The following is a 17,081-nucleotide window of genomic DNA, read 5'->3' as shown; positions in this document are numbered from 1 at the left end:
ACTCAGAAGAAGCTTCTATCCACAGGCCATCAGGTTGCTCAACGAACAATAACACTATGCAACAACCATCAAAAGCACTCACAGCACACACATCCACACGCGTACACTCACTTTAAACAAACAACTCACTGCAGCACACTCTACACATCTTTAGAACACCTAAACACACTTTATATTTATTGGCCCAAGAGCGAGAGCGCCTTTGTAAAGGAGACAGGCTTTTCCAATTGGAGGAAAGCAATGGAGAAATTACGGGACCATGAGAAATCTCGCATTCATTCAGATGCGAGTAAAACATTTGCAGCGCTGAAAAGTAAGCCAATTAATGCACTGGTTTCCGAAACGATTGCAAAAAAACAAATGACAGCGAGGAAAATGCTAGAGCTGCAGTTCAGCTGCATACGATTCCTCGGGCGCCAGGGGCTTCCACTGAGGGGTGATGCAAATAGGGATGGGGTGTTATGGCAGCTGATGATGGAAAGAGTGCGCACCGAGTCTGATCCCGAGTTGAAGAATTGGCTCCAAAAGAGAGACAACTGGATGTCCAACAACATCCAAAACGAAATCTTACAGCTGTTTGCCCAAGATATTCAGCGACAAATTAGAGGCAAAGCATCCTTTGGCTTGAGCGCTGACGGAACCAAGTTCCAACGTGCCTGCCTGCGCGTGATGTAATGCTTAACTAGCCTATACAAAAACTTAGGGGTCCGCAAAGACGACTTCAAACTTGAAATGGTAACAAAAGATGAGGTACTCAAAAAACTGAGCGCCCTCCAACCTAACAAGGCCACTGGCCATGACAATATCCCCTCCAAATTCCTCAGAGACTCAGCAGCTGCCATCACCCGAGTCATCACACACATAATACACCTCTCCATAAAACAGGGACACGTCCCCAAAGACTTCAAAATTGTGAGTGACCCCCCTGCACAAAAAAAGGCAGCAATTAGACCCAGGCAACTACCGCCCTGTTTCTATTCTTACCTCCATCTCGAAAGTCATCATCATAGTTTTATAGTCAGCGAATGGATCGCAGCAAATAGAGTAAGCAGAAAAAAGGGTTTAAGAACCAAAGAAATGTGTTCTATTTTTAGTTTGAGCTGTATTTTCTTTTCTCCATTTGGCTGTATAGAATATCTATTTACAGTTTAGTAATGTTGATTATATTTACTTCTTGATAACAGACTGCACACTAGTCATTTTGTTCATTGTGTTGCCTGGACTTTGTTCTTCAATAAAATTCATATTTGGTTACCGGGTTTTCTGTGACTGAACCCTCATTTGCTCAATCTGTTTTATGTTGCACCCTGATACCTTGGTCCACCTGGGGGCGTAACATTATTCACTTTTCATGTAATTCACTTCAGATAGTAACCATACATAAAAAGTCTCAACTCTTGTTTAAGATATTGTTTAGATGCAAGAAAACACGCTTAATCCCATTTGGAAGGGTAATGCTGCAAGTTCAGTTTTCTCATATTAATTTGAGGTACAGTGTGGAGAACTTTGGTCATAGCAGGTGTAATACTCTAGATAGAAAGGTCATCTTGGACTTAAATTGAAGCTTATAAATGTGGGAAGTGTTTCATATCCATGTGAGGCAGCAACATGTATAATACAATACTTGAAACAATTTGTCAGGCAGACAGAAGTTTTTTTGTCTTTTGAGGTATTCTGAGGGTTATATTTGACAATAGAAAGGTAGTAAGCCAGAGAGTATTATTCTGGTACTTTCCCCTGTGTCAGGATACACCATGCAAAGGTTCAGACTTATCTGACCATTTATGCAGTTGCAGTACCAATATTTGCAATTACATAATTTAGCAAGAAGCTTTTCCCAAAAAAAGCTGAGGCCAAACGGGGATGAGTTGGGGGTGGTCATTATCAACTGATGGCCCAATGTATATGATAACAGGAAATGATACTGAAAAAAAGGTAGCAAAAAACATCCTGAGAGGTGGAACTGGCTCTCGGCCTACTAGTGCTCCCTATTGCTTTGGTTGCTCTCACTGAACTGGCCCTAGTTCATAAGGTATGCGATACTGCCACCTGTCGGGATTCAATTGTCATTGCAGGTCCCAGGCACACCCACAAAGGCCTGCGTGAGTGTTTAGAATAAGAAAATAGAAAAAAAGGAACGAAAAACAAGATATCTCGTTATTGGCGATCAAGCATTGGCTCTCAGAAACGAGATATCTCGTTATTGGCGCTCAATGAGTTAAGAGGAAAAGTGGCTAGATCAGTGAAAAAAACGTATATCTTTTTTTCTCACAAATTAAAATCAAACATCTCAAGTTGACGCCAGCAATGACAGAAAATTATAATAAATACGAAACACTGGGGCTCCCCTATACCAAGAAACTCCTGAAAACGTACAGGATTTACCGAACCTGCATTATAACATCTCCACAATGCACATAAATGAGACAGGTACTGCATTTTCCTTACATTTCTGACTTACAATATTGAAATTTAAATGGAACTATTTAAAATAAAGTTAAAGTTAAATAAAGTTTGAAAATGCAACTACATTTTTGTCAGTAAGCTACTTATGTATATATATATACATTTTTTTTTATAAAGAAACGCCCACTTGCGGTCATAAGCAGTATGCACCGATTAAACTTTTTAGGCTGATGATTTGTTACATTCCTACAAGATATATATATATTTAGATGTTTAGACATGTTTCACTCAAATAAAACTATAATCATTATTATTATTTATTTTTTGAAACTTTTTATTATACACGAAAAACATTTCAGAAACAGAATAAATGCAGCTACTGTATATGGTGAGTTGGGGATTATTACATGTATAATATGACAGTAATCAGTAAAAATAAATAAAAATATTAGATTGTTTTAGTGCAAAGCTGTGTGAATGTGAAATTATAGACTAAATGTCATCTATCATAATTCATAATTTCACAAAACAAAACAATGGTTGTAGATGGTAATCATTACATAATTCACATTATAGTCTGTAAATAAAAATAATTTGACATTTGTTTGCAATTCTTCATAAAAAAATTTATAAAAAAAAATTCTGTTTTATCTCTGTCTGGCATTCCTTTGTTTAGTTCTAGTTGTCTAGTTTGTTTCTCAGTGTGTGTGTGTGTGTGTGTGTGTGTGTGTGTGTGTGTGTGTGTGTGTGTGTGTGTGTGTGTGTGTGTGTGTGTGTGTGTGTGTGTGTGTGTGTGTGTGTGTGTGTGTGTGTGTGTGTGTGTGTGTGTGTGTGTGTGTGTGTGTGTGTCTCTCTCTCTCTCTCTCTCTCTCTCTCCCCCTGTTCTTGTTGTCTCGGTTATTCGATCATGTCAGCTTCGATACTGTCGTCTTCCTCAACGTCCATTTTGATCACTTTGCCGATCATCTTCTCCATGTCCTCTGGAGCGATGCCATTCGGCTCGGCCACCTTCACAGCAAGCATGTCCCAGGTCAGCGCCGAATCCTTAGTGATGGCCATCTTAGCCACCACCGACTTGCCCAGCTGGAGAATTGAAGAGGGGGGGGGGGGGGGGGGACGGACAAATTCCAGACATTAAGAACAAATTCAAACAAAATAATTTGACGCTGACTTTTTTGACTTGCTAGAAAGAATGTTTGCATCGCAAGAACTTCCCCCCGGAACTACAGTAGGGACATTTTTAGGACCAGGGTATAAACTGAAGTCCTGGGAGATTATTTTACCCCTCAAACTCTGTGTGTGTAGGACTTTTCCGAAGTCCTGGAATTTTGGGGGGTGGTGCTTGCAGGCACCATTCGCAGCATTAAAGGCTATGCATTAATAACATTTTCCCACATTGAGTGCAGAGGCAAGCACCACAACGTCCAATCCCCATGCACCCACCAGCTTTCCCACCCCTAACACTGCCAATTGTGTTAGTATGCTCGAACCCAGCATGGCGAGTGCCTTGCCCACTGCGCCAATTAGCCGCCCTACCAAGACACTTTTCTGATAGCCTAGCCCAAACCCTAACCCTAGCCTTAACCACACTGTTACCTTAAACTAATCATAATAACCCTAACTTTCTATCTAAACCATAACTTAAAACAAATCATCATCATAGGATTGCTGTTTGTATCAAGGTAAGTGCATGGGTGGCTTAGTCTAGTGGTGAGAGCTCTCATCTGCGACCACACAATCATTGTTAGTTCGACTCCTGGTCGCACATGTTTCCGCTGATACAAAATGTAAAGATTACTTGTACAATAAGTAAATATTACGTATGGCTATAACGTACATTATGTACCTTTTTTCTTTCTTCCTGTGGTCGAGTAGTACTATTTTCTGATGATACCTACGTTTGTAGCCTAAGTATTTAATCAGACATTTAAACGTGACATTTAACGTCCATTTCGCCATATCATCTGCCTTCAACCAGGAAATGTGAACATGGAATGCATATTAAGCTGATATATCTAGTGATATGCACAAAAGTGTTTTTTTTCCTGCAGCAAATCTTAGTTACAATTAGATTGTATGAACTAAGCAGGTGTAGGTCAAGTATTTAAAGATCGTTATTACTGACAACACGGGCAATGACACAACAAGCCCCACATGCATATTAAAAAACTGATAAACTAGTGATATATGCACAAAAGCGATATTTGTTCCTCTTGGTTACAAACAATTAGATTGAACTAAGCAGGTGAAATGTTTGCAGCTCAAGTATTTAAAGATCATACATTACCTTTCAAACACTACTTTTGAATGAATGAATGAACAGTTGTATTTAGAAAAATAAATATAAAGCAATAACAATGTAAAGAAAATTATGTAAGGGATAATGTATGGCTACGAGGTCATTGTCGCAAAATAATTGACCGACACGGAGTTTAAAATACCGAGGCGCCGCGCCGAGGTGTTTTAAACGTAGTGAAGGTCAATTATTTTGCGACAATGACCGAGTAGGCTATACATTATCCCGCTTATTACATGGCTAACTTACTAACAATATACCTAATTCATTTGACAAATCGCAGTTGTTCTGTGGCTCTGTCAGCCCAAATAAGGTGATTATTATTATCGCGGGCAGCCTCTGGCTCCGCTGTCAGTGCAGCGCTATACATTATCCCGCTTATTACATGGCTAACTTACTAACAATATACCTAATTCATTTGACAAATCGCAGTTGTTCTGTGGCTCTGTCAGCCCAAATAAAGTGATTATTATTATCGCGGGCAGCCTCTGTGTTCTGGCTCCGCTGTGTTCTGGCGTCGCTCCGCCCCCTGTCATCGCCGGCACGGCAGTGTCTAATTGCACTGAAACAGTGTGTCAGTGGGCTTGATTGCGAACAGCTGCGCTCTGCGGTCATTATTGAAAAATCTGCGGTCATTATTGAAAAATAATGACCGCAGTCGGGGGGCTATTGACCAATCACAAGCAAGCATTTCGGCGAATGTGAAAACGCCATGTAATAAATATATATATAGGCTATACAAATATAATAAAAAAATGAATAATAAAGTAAGATACAATTTAAAGGTCCCATGTCTTATAAATGGCCTTTTCCAGTGTTTAGCATTGTTTTCTAATGGGGGATTATATCAATGTGGTCTGTGTCTCTAATTATCATATTGACTCATCAGTCTAGTCTCGAGTTCACGAGATCTTCCCTCGATGTGAAATCTGGTGCAAATACACTTTTTCCTCAGTGACAGCCATTTATTTGGATATTGTTCTGGGCTTTTTTAGCAGACAATGTGAAAATACATACATTTTGGTGTTGCCTTCATATTTGGACCAGTATCTCCCGGTAATTTATTCCCCAGACAAAGAAACCTCCATCATATAGCTCTATCCTCAACATCCATAACAAGTTCCAATTTATACCTCTTTGTCTTTTTGCCATTTTATTATAAAACCAGAGACAAGTGCCTCTCTATATCCTCCATTGCACAACCAGCGCAAGTCTGTCTGACGGCCCGATCTGCAGAGCACACTCAACTATTGCGAAACAATAGGAATTTTCTATTGGTTCTCCCAGCCCACGTGACCATTTCAGCTACTTTGATGAACATTGTTATAGAGTTGTGCCCTTCTTGATGACTTGTCGTACAGAACTTGTAAGTCGCTTTGGATAAAAGTGTCAGCTAAATGACTAAATGTAAATGTAAATGTAATGTCTAGCATTTCCATTGGTTATTTCAAGATTATATACCTTACTTAAGTTCCATGCCCTGCTACTCAGCCTACAGTCAGTGATTGGGGTGAGAGGTGTCCTTGACAATACTGCGTGCCTTCCTCAGACCGTTTGTGTTGGACATCCTCAATGTGACTAAATGTAAACATAAACTACTTGAAATGTAACTGACTAAAAAGTGGCCTTGAAGCTGAACCAACCTTATCATGGCAAGTCTTCTCACAGGGTAGCATGAATTTGGTAGGGGCTCCAAAGGCCCTCTCCACCAGTCTGATGGCTCGCACCAGCTCTGCCAGCTCTGAGGGCTCCAGGGATGCCTCGTGGTCATTTCCCTTCCAAGACTTGTCCAAGGTCACATGGCGTTCTACAACCTTTGCCCCCATCGCCACAGCAGCCACAGTGATATAGATTCCCCGCTCATGTCCGGAATATCCGATGGGAATGTCAGGGAATTCCTTATGGTATTCCTGTAGAAGGAGGGCAAAAAGAGTCACATTCGGTCACTATTGAATGGGAATTAGAAATAACATAATTTGAACATTATATATATGATATTGTTATTTTTTTTGCATTCCATGAGGAATATCATGTAACAACCTTACTGCCCATCACTGGAAGGATTGGCCAAGTGGTTGAATTATAGGAGCACAGAAGTTGTAGACAGTGTTTCCTTTTATTTTTCACTGGTCAAAATATGCAATAAACAGAATGGTTTCCAAAAAGACAAAAAATTTAAAATGTACAAGAATTCAATGAGAAACAGATACAAGGCTAATCAAAACACAAGGCAACTTACGTGTCAAACATGACAATGACAAACAATGATCACCACAAAACAGGTCAGGACATGGTTATAAACCAAATGTGCTGTTATTCTTGAATACACATTTTAGATAGATAGATAGATAGATAGAGAGAGAGAGAGAGAGAGAGAGAGAGAGAGAGAGAGAGAGGTAGATAGATAGATAGATAGATAGATAGATAGATAGATAGATAGATAGATAGATAGATAGATAGATAGATAGATAGATAGATAGATAGATAGATAGATAGATAGATAGATAGATAGATAGATAGATAGATAGATAGATAGATAGATAGATAGATAGATAGATAGATAGATAGATAGATAGATAGATAGATAGATAGATAGATAGATAGATAGATAGATAGATAGATAGATAGATAGATAGATAGATAGATAGATAGATAGATAGATAGATAGATAGATAGATAGATAGATAGATAGATAGATAGATAGATAGATAGATAGATAGATAGATAGATAGATAGATAGATAGATAGATAGATAGATACTGTAGATAGATAGATAGATAGATAGATAGATAGATAGATAGATACTGTAGATAGATAGATAGATAGATAGATAGATAGATAGATAGATAGATAGATAGATATATAGATAGATAGATAGATAGATAGATAGATAGATAGATAGATAGATAGATAGATAGATAGATAGATAGATAGATAGATAGATAGATAGATAGATAGATAGATAGATAGATAGATAGATAGATAGATAGATAGATAGATAGATAGATAGATAGATAGATAGATAGATAGATAGATAGATAGATAGATAGATAGATAGATAGATAGATAGATAGATAGATAGATAGATAGATAGATAGATAGATAGATAGATAGATAGATAGATAGATAGATAGATAGATAGATAGATAGATAGATAGATAGATAGATAGATAGATAGATAGATAGATAGATAGATAGATAGATAGATAGATAGATAGATAGATAGATAGATAGATAGATAGATAGATAGATAGATAGATAGATAGATAGATAGATAGATAGATAGATAGATAGATAGATAGATAGATAGATAGATAGATAGATAGATAGATAGATAGATAGATAGATAGATAGATAGATAGATAGATAGATAGATAGATAGATAGATAGATAGATAGATAGATAGATAGATAGATAGATAGATAGATAGATAGATAGATAGATAGATAGATAGATAGATAGATAGATAGATAGATAGATAGATAGATAGATAGATAGATAGATAGATAGATAGATAGATAGATAGATAGATAGATAGATAGATAGATAGATAGATAGATAGATAGATAGATAGATAGATAGATAGATAGATAGATAGATAGATAGATAGATAGATAGATAGATAGATAGATAGATAGATAGATAGATAGATAGATAGATAGATAGATAGATAGATAGATAGATAGATAGATAGATAGATAGATAGATAGATAGATAGATAGATAGATAGATAGATAGATAGATAGATAGATAGATAGATAGATAGATAGATAGATAGATAGATAGATAGATAGATAGATAGATAGATAGATAGATAGATAGATAGATAGATAGATAGATAGATAGATAGATAGATAGATAGCCCAAGACTTTGCTGTTTGGTACAACTTTGATTATAATGTCAATATGAATTTCCTTTTTTCCTTTCCTGTTTTAGAGGGTCTTGTAGACTGTGTTGCGAGGACGTTGCGTACATGTCCCCCAAATCTAACCTAAACAGCCGTTGCGTTGATATTGCGTAGCAGTGATTGGTTGGTAGTGAATGGGGGCGGGGCTGTCATAGAATAATATTGGTCCCGCAGCGAGGAATACCATCCACCATTGTTGTAGCCAACAAGCTATGCTATCAATATTAGCCAAATAATTAGCGTCATAGCTGGCCTTTTTCTGAAAACCCAAGCACATATTGTTCCATAGCATACGCCTTCAGTTGATCATGACAAATCCTCTCTTACCTTGACGATTAAAAAGCCTCCATAATTTAGTAAATAAAGCTGTAGCCAGCTATACAAAATGCTATCCACATTAGCTACATAGCTAACCAACTAAATACAATGGTATCCTGAGGTAACGTTAAATAAAACGTTTGCTAGTCGAAATGACTGGACACACAGAGGGACAAGTTAAACATCAATCAATTAATTTATTCCAACAGGTAGTTTGAGCTGCATGAGCCAAGGTCTTTCTCTCCTCTCCATTGGAAACTAATGACGTTACGGTAACGTTAGCTCGAAAAGCACAGAAACGGGCGACAGAAGTTAAGCTGCTAGCAACAGACACTATAACACTTACGGTCGGGGGATTTCAAAATAAAAGAGCGACGTCTAAAAGCACCGGAAATACGTTTATTTTGTACATTATCTAACGTTAACACGAACCTAAACTAACTTTAGTTAAACTAACTTTGCGCGTCGATGTTGCAGAAGCATAAAGGCAGAGTGTCTACAACACCGTTGCTTTGTCGATGTTGTGGTGCAGTTGCTTTGAAGTTGCTGTAGCATGTAGAGGCCTTAACGGATACAAATAATTTCATCATGACAACACAGCAGAAAGCTAGCAAACAATGGTATGGTATGGTATTTATTTTAGACAACAAAACATATACAGATTATTACTCACATATTTGCTTTTGTCAAGGATAGGAACGAAAAAGGCGGATTGACTTATTTACATCGTTGTCCTGTCAAGGATGCTTGAAAACAATCTGGTTTAGCTTTTGCATTTCAACGCAAAAGTAGGATAATTTCAACAAATGAGACAGCTGAAATGCAACAACGCATCGGTAACGGATTATTTCATTCCAATGAATGAATACATTTCTGTCGGAGAGTAACAACACATTCAGAGTAACTGCCCAGTTTATTAGTCTTTAAATTCTATTCAATTCTATTGTATTGTATTCTATATTCTACTCACCGCAATAACTTTGAGGTTGACATGTTCAGGTTCCAGCGGGTAGGTGCTGGTACACTGCAGGATGGTGAAGTTTTGGTTGTGCTGCTTCACCGTCTTGTAAACCCGACGCATGGTCTCCATCGACTGCATCCCGCTGGACACCACCATGGGACGGCCTGCAGATACAGTAAGACAGTGTTTGCCAAAGACTCAGCCACTACCCATGGTATATGGGCCATAAATGGGCCAAATAATTGAGGTAAAGTGGTCTTCAAGTTTACTGGATGAACTACTAATGGCTTCCATGTCACTGCAACGTAATTTTTTATAGAATATTGTAGGCTAGAAAGTAAGAGGCTTGAAGCTGACGTTTTACCAGATTAGCCTGAATAATAACTTTCAACTCCAAGATGTGGGTGAAGAGAGTAGTTATGTTGTAAGTAGGACTGTCAATATTAACGTATACATTTTTCTTTTTTGGATTCATTTGAAAACCTTAATGCATTACCCTTTTTATATTCAGAGTTAATCATATTGTTTACACTGTTTATTTTTCTCATATATTCAGATCGAATTCTATATTTTTTGTCTTTGTACTATTACCATGCCCATACCAGTACCTCCCCTACCTCCTCCCCCATGCTGATATGACGCCCGAAGGGGATCAATAAAGGAATATCTTATCTTATCTTAGTACCTTATCCCCCAGTGTAACGGAGGTACCGCATGTCTATCCACAGTCACGATGGACTGTGATTGATTGATTGATTGAAAACTTTATTAACAGATTGCAGAATGGGTAGAGTACAGTACAGCTCAATACATACAATTGTTAAGGGGATGCAGACCAGAGAAAGACTTTCGTCTTGTTTACATCAGGGTCCCCCATTTTCAATTCATCATAATGTATAGTGAAGTGGCTGTGGACGTTAAGCGGTACTGCAAGTAAACTCACTCCCCAGAGGCATCCAGACCCATTACCAAGAGTATAGTGGTCTGCCAAATAAATGTCAAATAAGACCGGTTACACCAGCTTCGCACTTTCCCATGCCTGTGGGGAAGTGTACACCTGTCAGGGGCATCAGACACGCTGAGCATAAGAAAGCCACACCTCATCACGCTACAATAATAATTATCAATAGATTAGGTCAGACCTTTCTTAGCAGTTTTGTCCAGATAGGGAAAGTTGTTTGCATCGCAGGAAGCCACTTTGAAAAAAGGCACATTCAACTCATGAAGGAACTCCACGGCCATCTATGGGTAAAAAAATTAAATATAGAAATAATATGAACATTCATATAAAATAATAATAATAATAATAATAATGCATTTTATTTAAAGGCACCTTTCTGAGCACCCAAGGTCACCGTACAGGGTTAAAAACAAATACAATTTCACAGTAAAAACACAGTATTACAGAGTTACATAGTTACATAGGGGAGCAGTTGTAATACACTTTAAATGAAAGTGAGTATGCCAGAATGAACAGAGGTGTTTTGAGACGGGAAACAAAGGTGGGGAGGTTATCTATTTCACGGATTTCTTGTGGTAGGGAATTCCAGAGGCGGGGGGCACAGCGGGAGAAGGCTCTGGATCCCATGGTAGTCAGACAGGAAGGGGGAGTGACAAGTTGGAAGGAAGAGGAGGATCTGAGTGACCGAGAGGGAGTGTAGGACTGGATAAATTCCGTGAGATAAGGAGGGGCTAGGTTATGGAGGGCCTTGAAAGTGAGTAGTAATACTTTGTAGTCAGTGCGTGACTTGACAGGCAGCCAGAGAAGTTGGTGGAGAACAGGAGTGATGTGGTTGGTGGAGGGAGTTCTGGTGATAATTCGGGCGGCTGAGTTTTGGACCAGTTGGAGTTTATAGAGGTACTTGTGTGGGAGACCAATGAGGAGGGAGTTACAGTAATCCAGACGGGATGTGACCAGGGCGTGAACAAGAATAGCGGTGCTGGTGGGTGTAAGTGAGGGACAGAGATGATTAATGTTGCATAGGTGGAAGTAAGCAGACCGTGTGATGTTATTTATGTGGGATTTGAATGACAGTGTGCTATCAAGGATAACTAATTGACATGCAGTATTGACAAATTATTTAAACTTCTTGGTGAACAAATTTGATTTTAGACTAGACAGCATGCCTGTCTAAATAAAGAAAGGAAATATTTATTTTACATAAAGTATTTTAAATGCTCAAGTATTCCCACCTCAAATTCAAAGATGAGTTAAAATGACATTTTTGAAAAGGATCTATACTTTTGAACCAATCAAGTGATTAATTTACCTCATCCATTCGTGAAGCCGTGAAGAAAATCCCTATCTCGTGGGCGTATTTCTGCAGCTCTCTGTACTGCTGGTGGCTGAACTCTAAATAACGCTTGTGTTCCCCATAGGTCTTCCCCCAGGAGTGTCTGGAGTTGTAGGGCCGCTCCAAAGCGCGCTTGTTGAACTTGCACTCCAGTTCACTTTTCTGAAATTTGGCACAATCAGCTCCACAGTCCTGTGTGAGGCGAGTAGATGAGAAACGTTAGAGCAGTGGAGAAAGACAAGAGTCAAGGGCTAGAGTGACAATGACTGAATTCATGTTGATATCAGCCCAAACATAATATTTACAATATATTACATACATGGAATAAATTCATCTATATACTACCTTTGCCATCTTGATCATTTTCTTAGCAATCTCGATGTCACCCTGATGATTTTGTCCAATTTCAGCAATGACGAAGCATGGGTTGGAGCCCCCGATCATTCTACCAGGACACAGTTCAAACTGCAGAGGCATTTTGGTGTAATGTGGTGAATGAATAAGTGATGATACAGAAAGTAAATAGCAAGAATATTACGAGTCTAGAATCTACCAAAAAGGCGATAAAAAAGAGCAATTTAAAGATGGCCAAATGCTTGAAGGAAATGCTACAGGTGAAAGAGGCTTGAATGATGTTAGCCGTCAACCTTTATAGTGGACAGGAGTTCTGCCGACCTAACCAGTCCATCCAGTGTAACTGCAGTGGTGATGTCATAATAGAACCGGTTATAACAGGCTAGAATGCTCTGGGTCATTGTGATGTCATAAGGGATCGCCCTGGCGGGCGGTCCTTTGGCCTGTGATGTCATAATAGATCGACACTAGTGTATAAATACTGAGACCCTATAAGGTTCATCCCTTCACTTCGTCACCATCTTCAGACAAGCCACATCGACACCTTCCTCCATAACAGTCCTCTCATATTGCATGCAGTCAATAAGGTACGTTTGGGGCTGTACTGCGCTTGTAGTTAAGTTCATTGGGTTAACAACCACCCTTGTAACGACCGATAAATTGTATGTATGTTGTTATGGTTTGATCCGTGATTGATTGTATTTCATGTATGTTTTCACAGTTTTACGGTTCGGAATAAAGATGTTCTCTTAGAACGGAAATAAAGCCAATCAGTAAACATCAAAGACGAGTTGCTTCATCATTGCAAGAGGGACAGTTACAGTAAAACTTATATGCACCACGATGACCGTGCAATTCTCGACCATCGAACAGCCACAACCTTCCGGAACCTTCTAGAACCTCGAACATCCACAACCTTCCGGAACCTTCTAGAACATCCACAACCTTCCGGAACATTCTAGAACAGCGAACATCCTGGCATTACAGCAAGATGTCTGATAGTGGCAGCCAGTCCAATACGGTGGTGGAGGCGGAGAACCCATCCGGGGCAGAGGGCCGACCACGCAGGCGGACGGCCGCGGCTCAAGAACTGCAGGATGCGCGAAGGACAAAGATTGAACGGAAGTTCTCTAAGTGCCATGAGGCATGGAAGGCGGCGATGCGGAAGGCCGATGCGGAGCTGAAAGTCACGGGCGCATGTGCCCCAGCGAGCACACTCGACGCCGTGCACCATGTAATTGCAGTTGGCTGCGCCAACAAGAAGCTGGTGGCGGCCTTTGAGGAGTGGAAGCGCGTGGAAGTGACGGAAGACTCCATACGGCGCACCATCGACTGCTGCAGCCAGCAGACAGCGGACATCTCAAGGCAGCTGTTCGCGGCAACAGAGCCCGTACAGGGCGAGCTGGGAGACACAGACATGCTCGAAACACTCAAAACCAGGCACGTTGGAACTTTAAATTGGCAGGGGGTGCGGCCTTTCTGAGATTTTTTTTCAGTGTCTTGCCGTACCGGTACCATACAGTGATGTATAATGAAATAATGTTTTGTATTATGGCTGTGTAGAATTGTACCATTAAGTTCTTCATAACCTTGTATTTCTTGAGTTGTCTCAGATGAAATAGTCTTTGATTGGCTGTTTTGAGTAGATGAGTGGTGTGATGGTCCCAGTTTAGTTTATTGCTAATGTATGTTCCTAGGTATTTGAATGTGTCTGTGGCTGAAATGGGTTGATTGTTGATGAGCATGGGTGTTTTAGTGGGTGTGGTTTTCCTAAAGTCAATGATGAGTTCAACAGTCTTTGCTTTGAAATAAGTTATTTCTAATGACCCTTTAACTTAAAATGACGTGAGACGTGAGGCAAACGAGAAGACCATAATAATTGTTTTATTTTGGCTTTTCAAGCCTGAAGAAATAAAAACAAACAAACCTCACTTGAACTTCTGAATACCTCACTTGGCTCCATCTCCAAGTCTGTATTACAAATTTCTATATATGGGTTAGCTTCAATGTTAGATTGAATGCATCTCCTACAACGACTCTGTCGCGCCAAAATTAAGACGTTACACAGCTGATACCAATTGTATTATCAATGCACGGCTAATTAAGTGTTTTATATTACATCGGTCCGCGACCCGATGGTTGGGGACCTCTGCTCCGTTATGCACAAGTTTATAGACTTTCGGAGTGCATATATTATTCAATGACTGCCAGCCAGCTTTTGCTCGACGGAGAAATACAATTTCAATTGTGACGAGAGAAGATCATCTCCCGATTCTGACACAATTGAACACAAACGGTTCCAAAGATATTAATGTTTTGCAGCAAATTTTCACCCCGCAATGGATTTTGGTGCGTCTATGAACACTATGAATTGAAAATGGGTGAGTGACCCTGATGTAAACAAGACAAACGTCTTTCTCTGGTTTGCATCCCCTTAATTGTGTGTATTGAGCCATACTGTATTGTACCCATTCTGCAATCTGTTAAATAAAGTTTTCATTCATTCATTCTCATCTCCTCCCTCATCTGTGCGTCTCCTCTTCGACACCCGAGACAGGGAGCACTGTCAGCCAGTGGCCACTCCCCTCAGACGCAACTGTAGTATTTCACACAGCGAGGAAAATAATACAGTTGGGCAATCTAACAAGAATTAACGTATTTACAAGTGTGTCAGTGTAATGGTGAAGTCAAGTGCTTTGAGCAGGATAAACTTATAACTTATATTATATATATGTTACAGTATATAAAAATACCGTTTTTACTTTTGTGCAGTAACTGAAGCTGCCACTAAAGGGGGTGCTGCCGCTCCCCCCGCACCCCCTGTCACAATGTGCCTGCCCAAAACTACATTTATCCAGATTACTGGCAGCGAATGTACCTCATGCCTACGGCACCACCAAGAATGCAGTGAATGCATGCAGTAGGCCTACATGCAGAGCGAGGGATAATTGAGCATTACATCATGCGCAGGAGTGTGATAATTAGAGCATGCCTACTAGGGGTGGTTGTTAGGCCGCACCTAGGCATGCACCGCAATTACTGTACATTACATAGCCTAGTCTAACCAGTCCGAGTGCATACATAGCACCTGGCGCAAACTGTTTGTGTTTGTCTGCGCCACTTTGTCGGCAACACCTCGGCAACATGTGTAACAAGTTGAACAACTTTATGTTCACTCGTGCTGCGGCTGAAGGAAGTGGCGAAGATGGAGGCGCCTGTTGGAGTGAGTTGGGGGCTGCTGCTGAAGACCCCCAACCTGACCCAGCTGGCTTCATTCTTCCTGAGCATCCCCTAATGCGTTCTCCCTCATGACCGGTCCGTGGACGGACCAGAGAAATAGATGCAGCATGGGGAGTGAAATTCAAGTCAAAGCCAATTTTTCTCTGACATGTCAATATTTTTATGTCTTGGTAAGTAGGCTCTACTTGATTTTGCATTTTCCAGTAATAAATATAAGTTCCTCACGTGCACTATGGTGCTCTCCATGGTGCTGGAACCTTCGGAGGTTTGGGAGGAGTAATGAAAGTGCAATTTATATTGGCCTACAATTTATGCATTTTCTTGTGTTACAGCCATTTGCTTAGCATACTGTTCCCCATAGGCTACTTAGAGTTGTTTCCTATTGTTCACTGCTGTTTTAATTTGTAATTTGTAATTTCAGGATAACACACTTTGTAGGCCTATAACTCATACTACTCATGTTATTATACATCCTGTATATAACTGTGATATATTTACATTTCAAATGTTAATTCAAGTTAAAACATTTAAATAAAAGTTATCATTTTAATAATTGTAAAATGTTGTCAGATTATCATTGAATGAAAATGTTTTACTTTGTAGTGTTCTGGACAGGTTTAGAATCAAGGAAGCCGGTGTGACAATGTATGCACTTCAGTATCACATTACAAGAGAGATCACACGGTACATGTACATCTTATAGCCATAGGACTCGGGAACCTCTAGAGGTCGGTACGTTGGTAGGTAATTTAACAGCATGTTGGATTGCATGGTATGGTCTTCTATATAATTATCAGTATAATAAGCTATTAATTAAAAATAAAGATATATATATTTATTTTTGATCAAATATAACAATATTGTGTTTTTAATACATGTAATGCTTATATTTTGATAAAGATTCTTAATACATTATGTAAACATGATTCTTGCATACGTATTCAGTACTGTCCCGCAATTTCAACAAATGTCGAAATCGACATGCTGTCCTGCATTTGGATCATACAGGTTTGGTCACCCTATGTAAGGGTGAAGAAGGTCATCAACGTAGCCAGGTGTCTGACCATGCAGGGCTTTAAAAGTTAAAAGCTGTGCAGCTGCATTTTGGACAGTTTACAGGTGGTCCAAATCAGTGGCGTTGTTAGCCCTGGGCTTCCGGGGCTTTAGCCCCGGATGTTTTTCTCCTAGCCCCGGAGCTTAAAAAAATAAAAATAAAGAATTGTTTAAAATCTTTTTTTTCTTTTTTTTTACTTTTAAATTTTTTTTATGTCAGCATCCCCATTGTCTGTGCTGAATGTTTGTTA

At 39.5% G+C, this 17,081-nt stretch overlaps 1 protein-coding gene across 1 annotated transcript; it reads right to left on the bottom strand.

Annotated features, from left to right (window-relative positions):
* Window positions 1–3,140: 3,140 nt before the first annotated feature.
* On the bottom strand, window positions 3,141–12,785 carry LOC311222756 (N-acetylneuraminate-9-phosphate synthase-like). Its single transcript, XM_084307376.1, has 6 exons — window positions 12,529–12,785; window positions 12,160–12,375; window positions 11,032–11,131; window positions 9,899–10,053; window positions 6,346–6,612; window positions 3,141–3,489 (listed from the first exon to the last, which is right to left on the bottom strand). The coding sequence occupies exons 1-6, from the start codon at window positions 12,658–12,660 to the stop codon at window positions 3,304–3,306; spliced, it is 1,056 nt and encodes a 351-aa protein (XP_084163502.1). The 5' UTR covers window positions 12,661–12,785; the 3' UTR covers window positions 3,141–3,303.
* Window positions 12,786–17,081: the final 4,296 nt, after the last annotated feature.

The sequence above is a fragment of the Notolepis coatsorum genome, assembly GCF_963971535.1.
Source record: "Notolepis coatsorum genome assembly, chromosome: 2".
Classification (NCBI taxonomy): domain Eukaryota; kingdom Metazoa; phylum Chordata; class Actinopteri; order Aulopiformes; family Paralepididae; genus Notolepis; species Notolepis coatsorum.
This window is presented reverse-complemented; position numbering and strand designations above follow the sequence as displayed.

Coding starts and splice junctions, on each gene's coding strand:
- LOC311222756 (XM_084307376.1), bottom strand. CDS start 12,660: ATGCCTCTGCAGTTTGAACTGTGTCCTGGTAGAATGATCGGGGGCTCC. Junction 11,132..12,159: donor CGGCTTCACGAATGGATGAG/GTAAATTAATCA, acceptor TTTTACCCATAG/ATGGCCGTGGAGTTCCTTCA. Junction 3,490..6,345: donor AGAAGACTTGCCATGATAAG/GTTGGTTCAGCT, acceptor TCAATTCTCCAG/CTGGGCAAGTCGGTGGTGGC.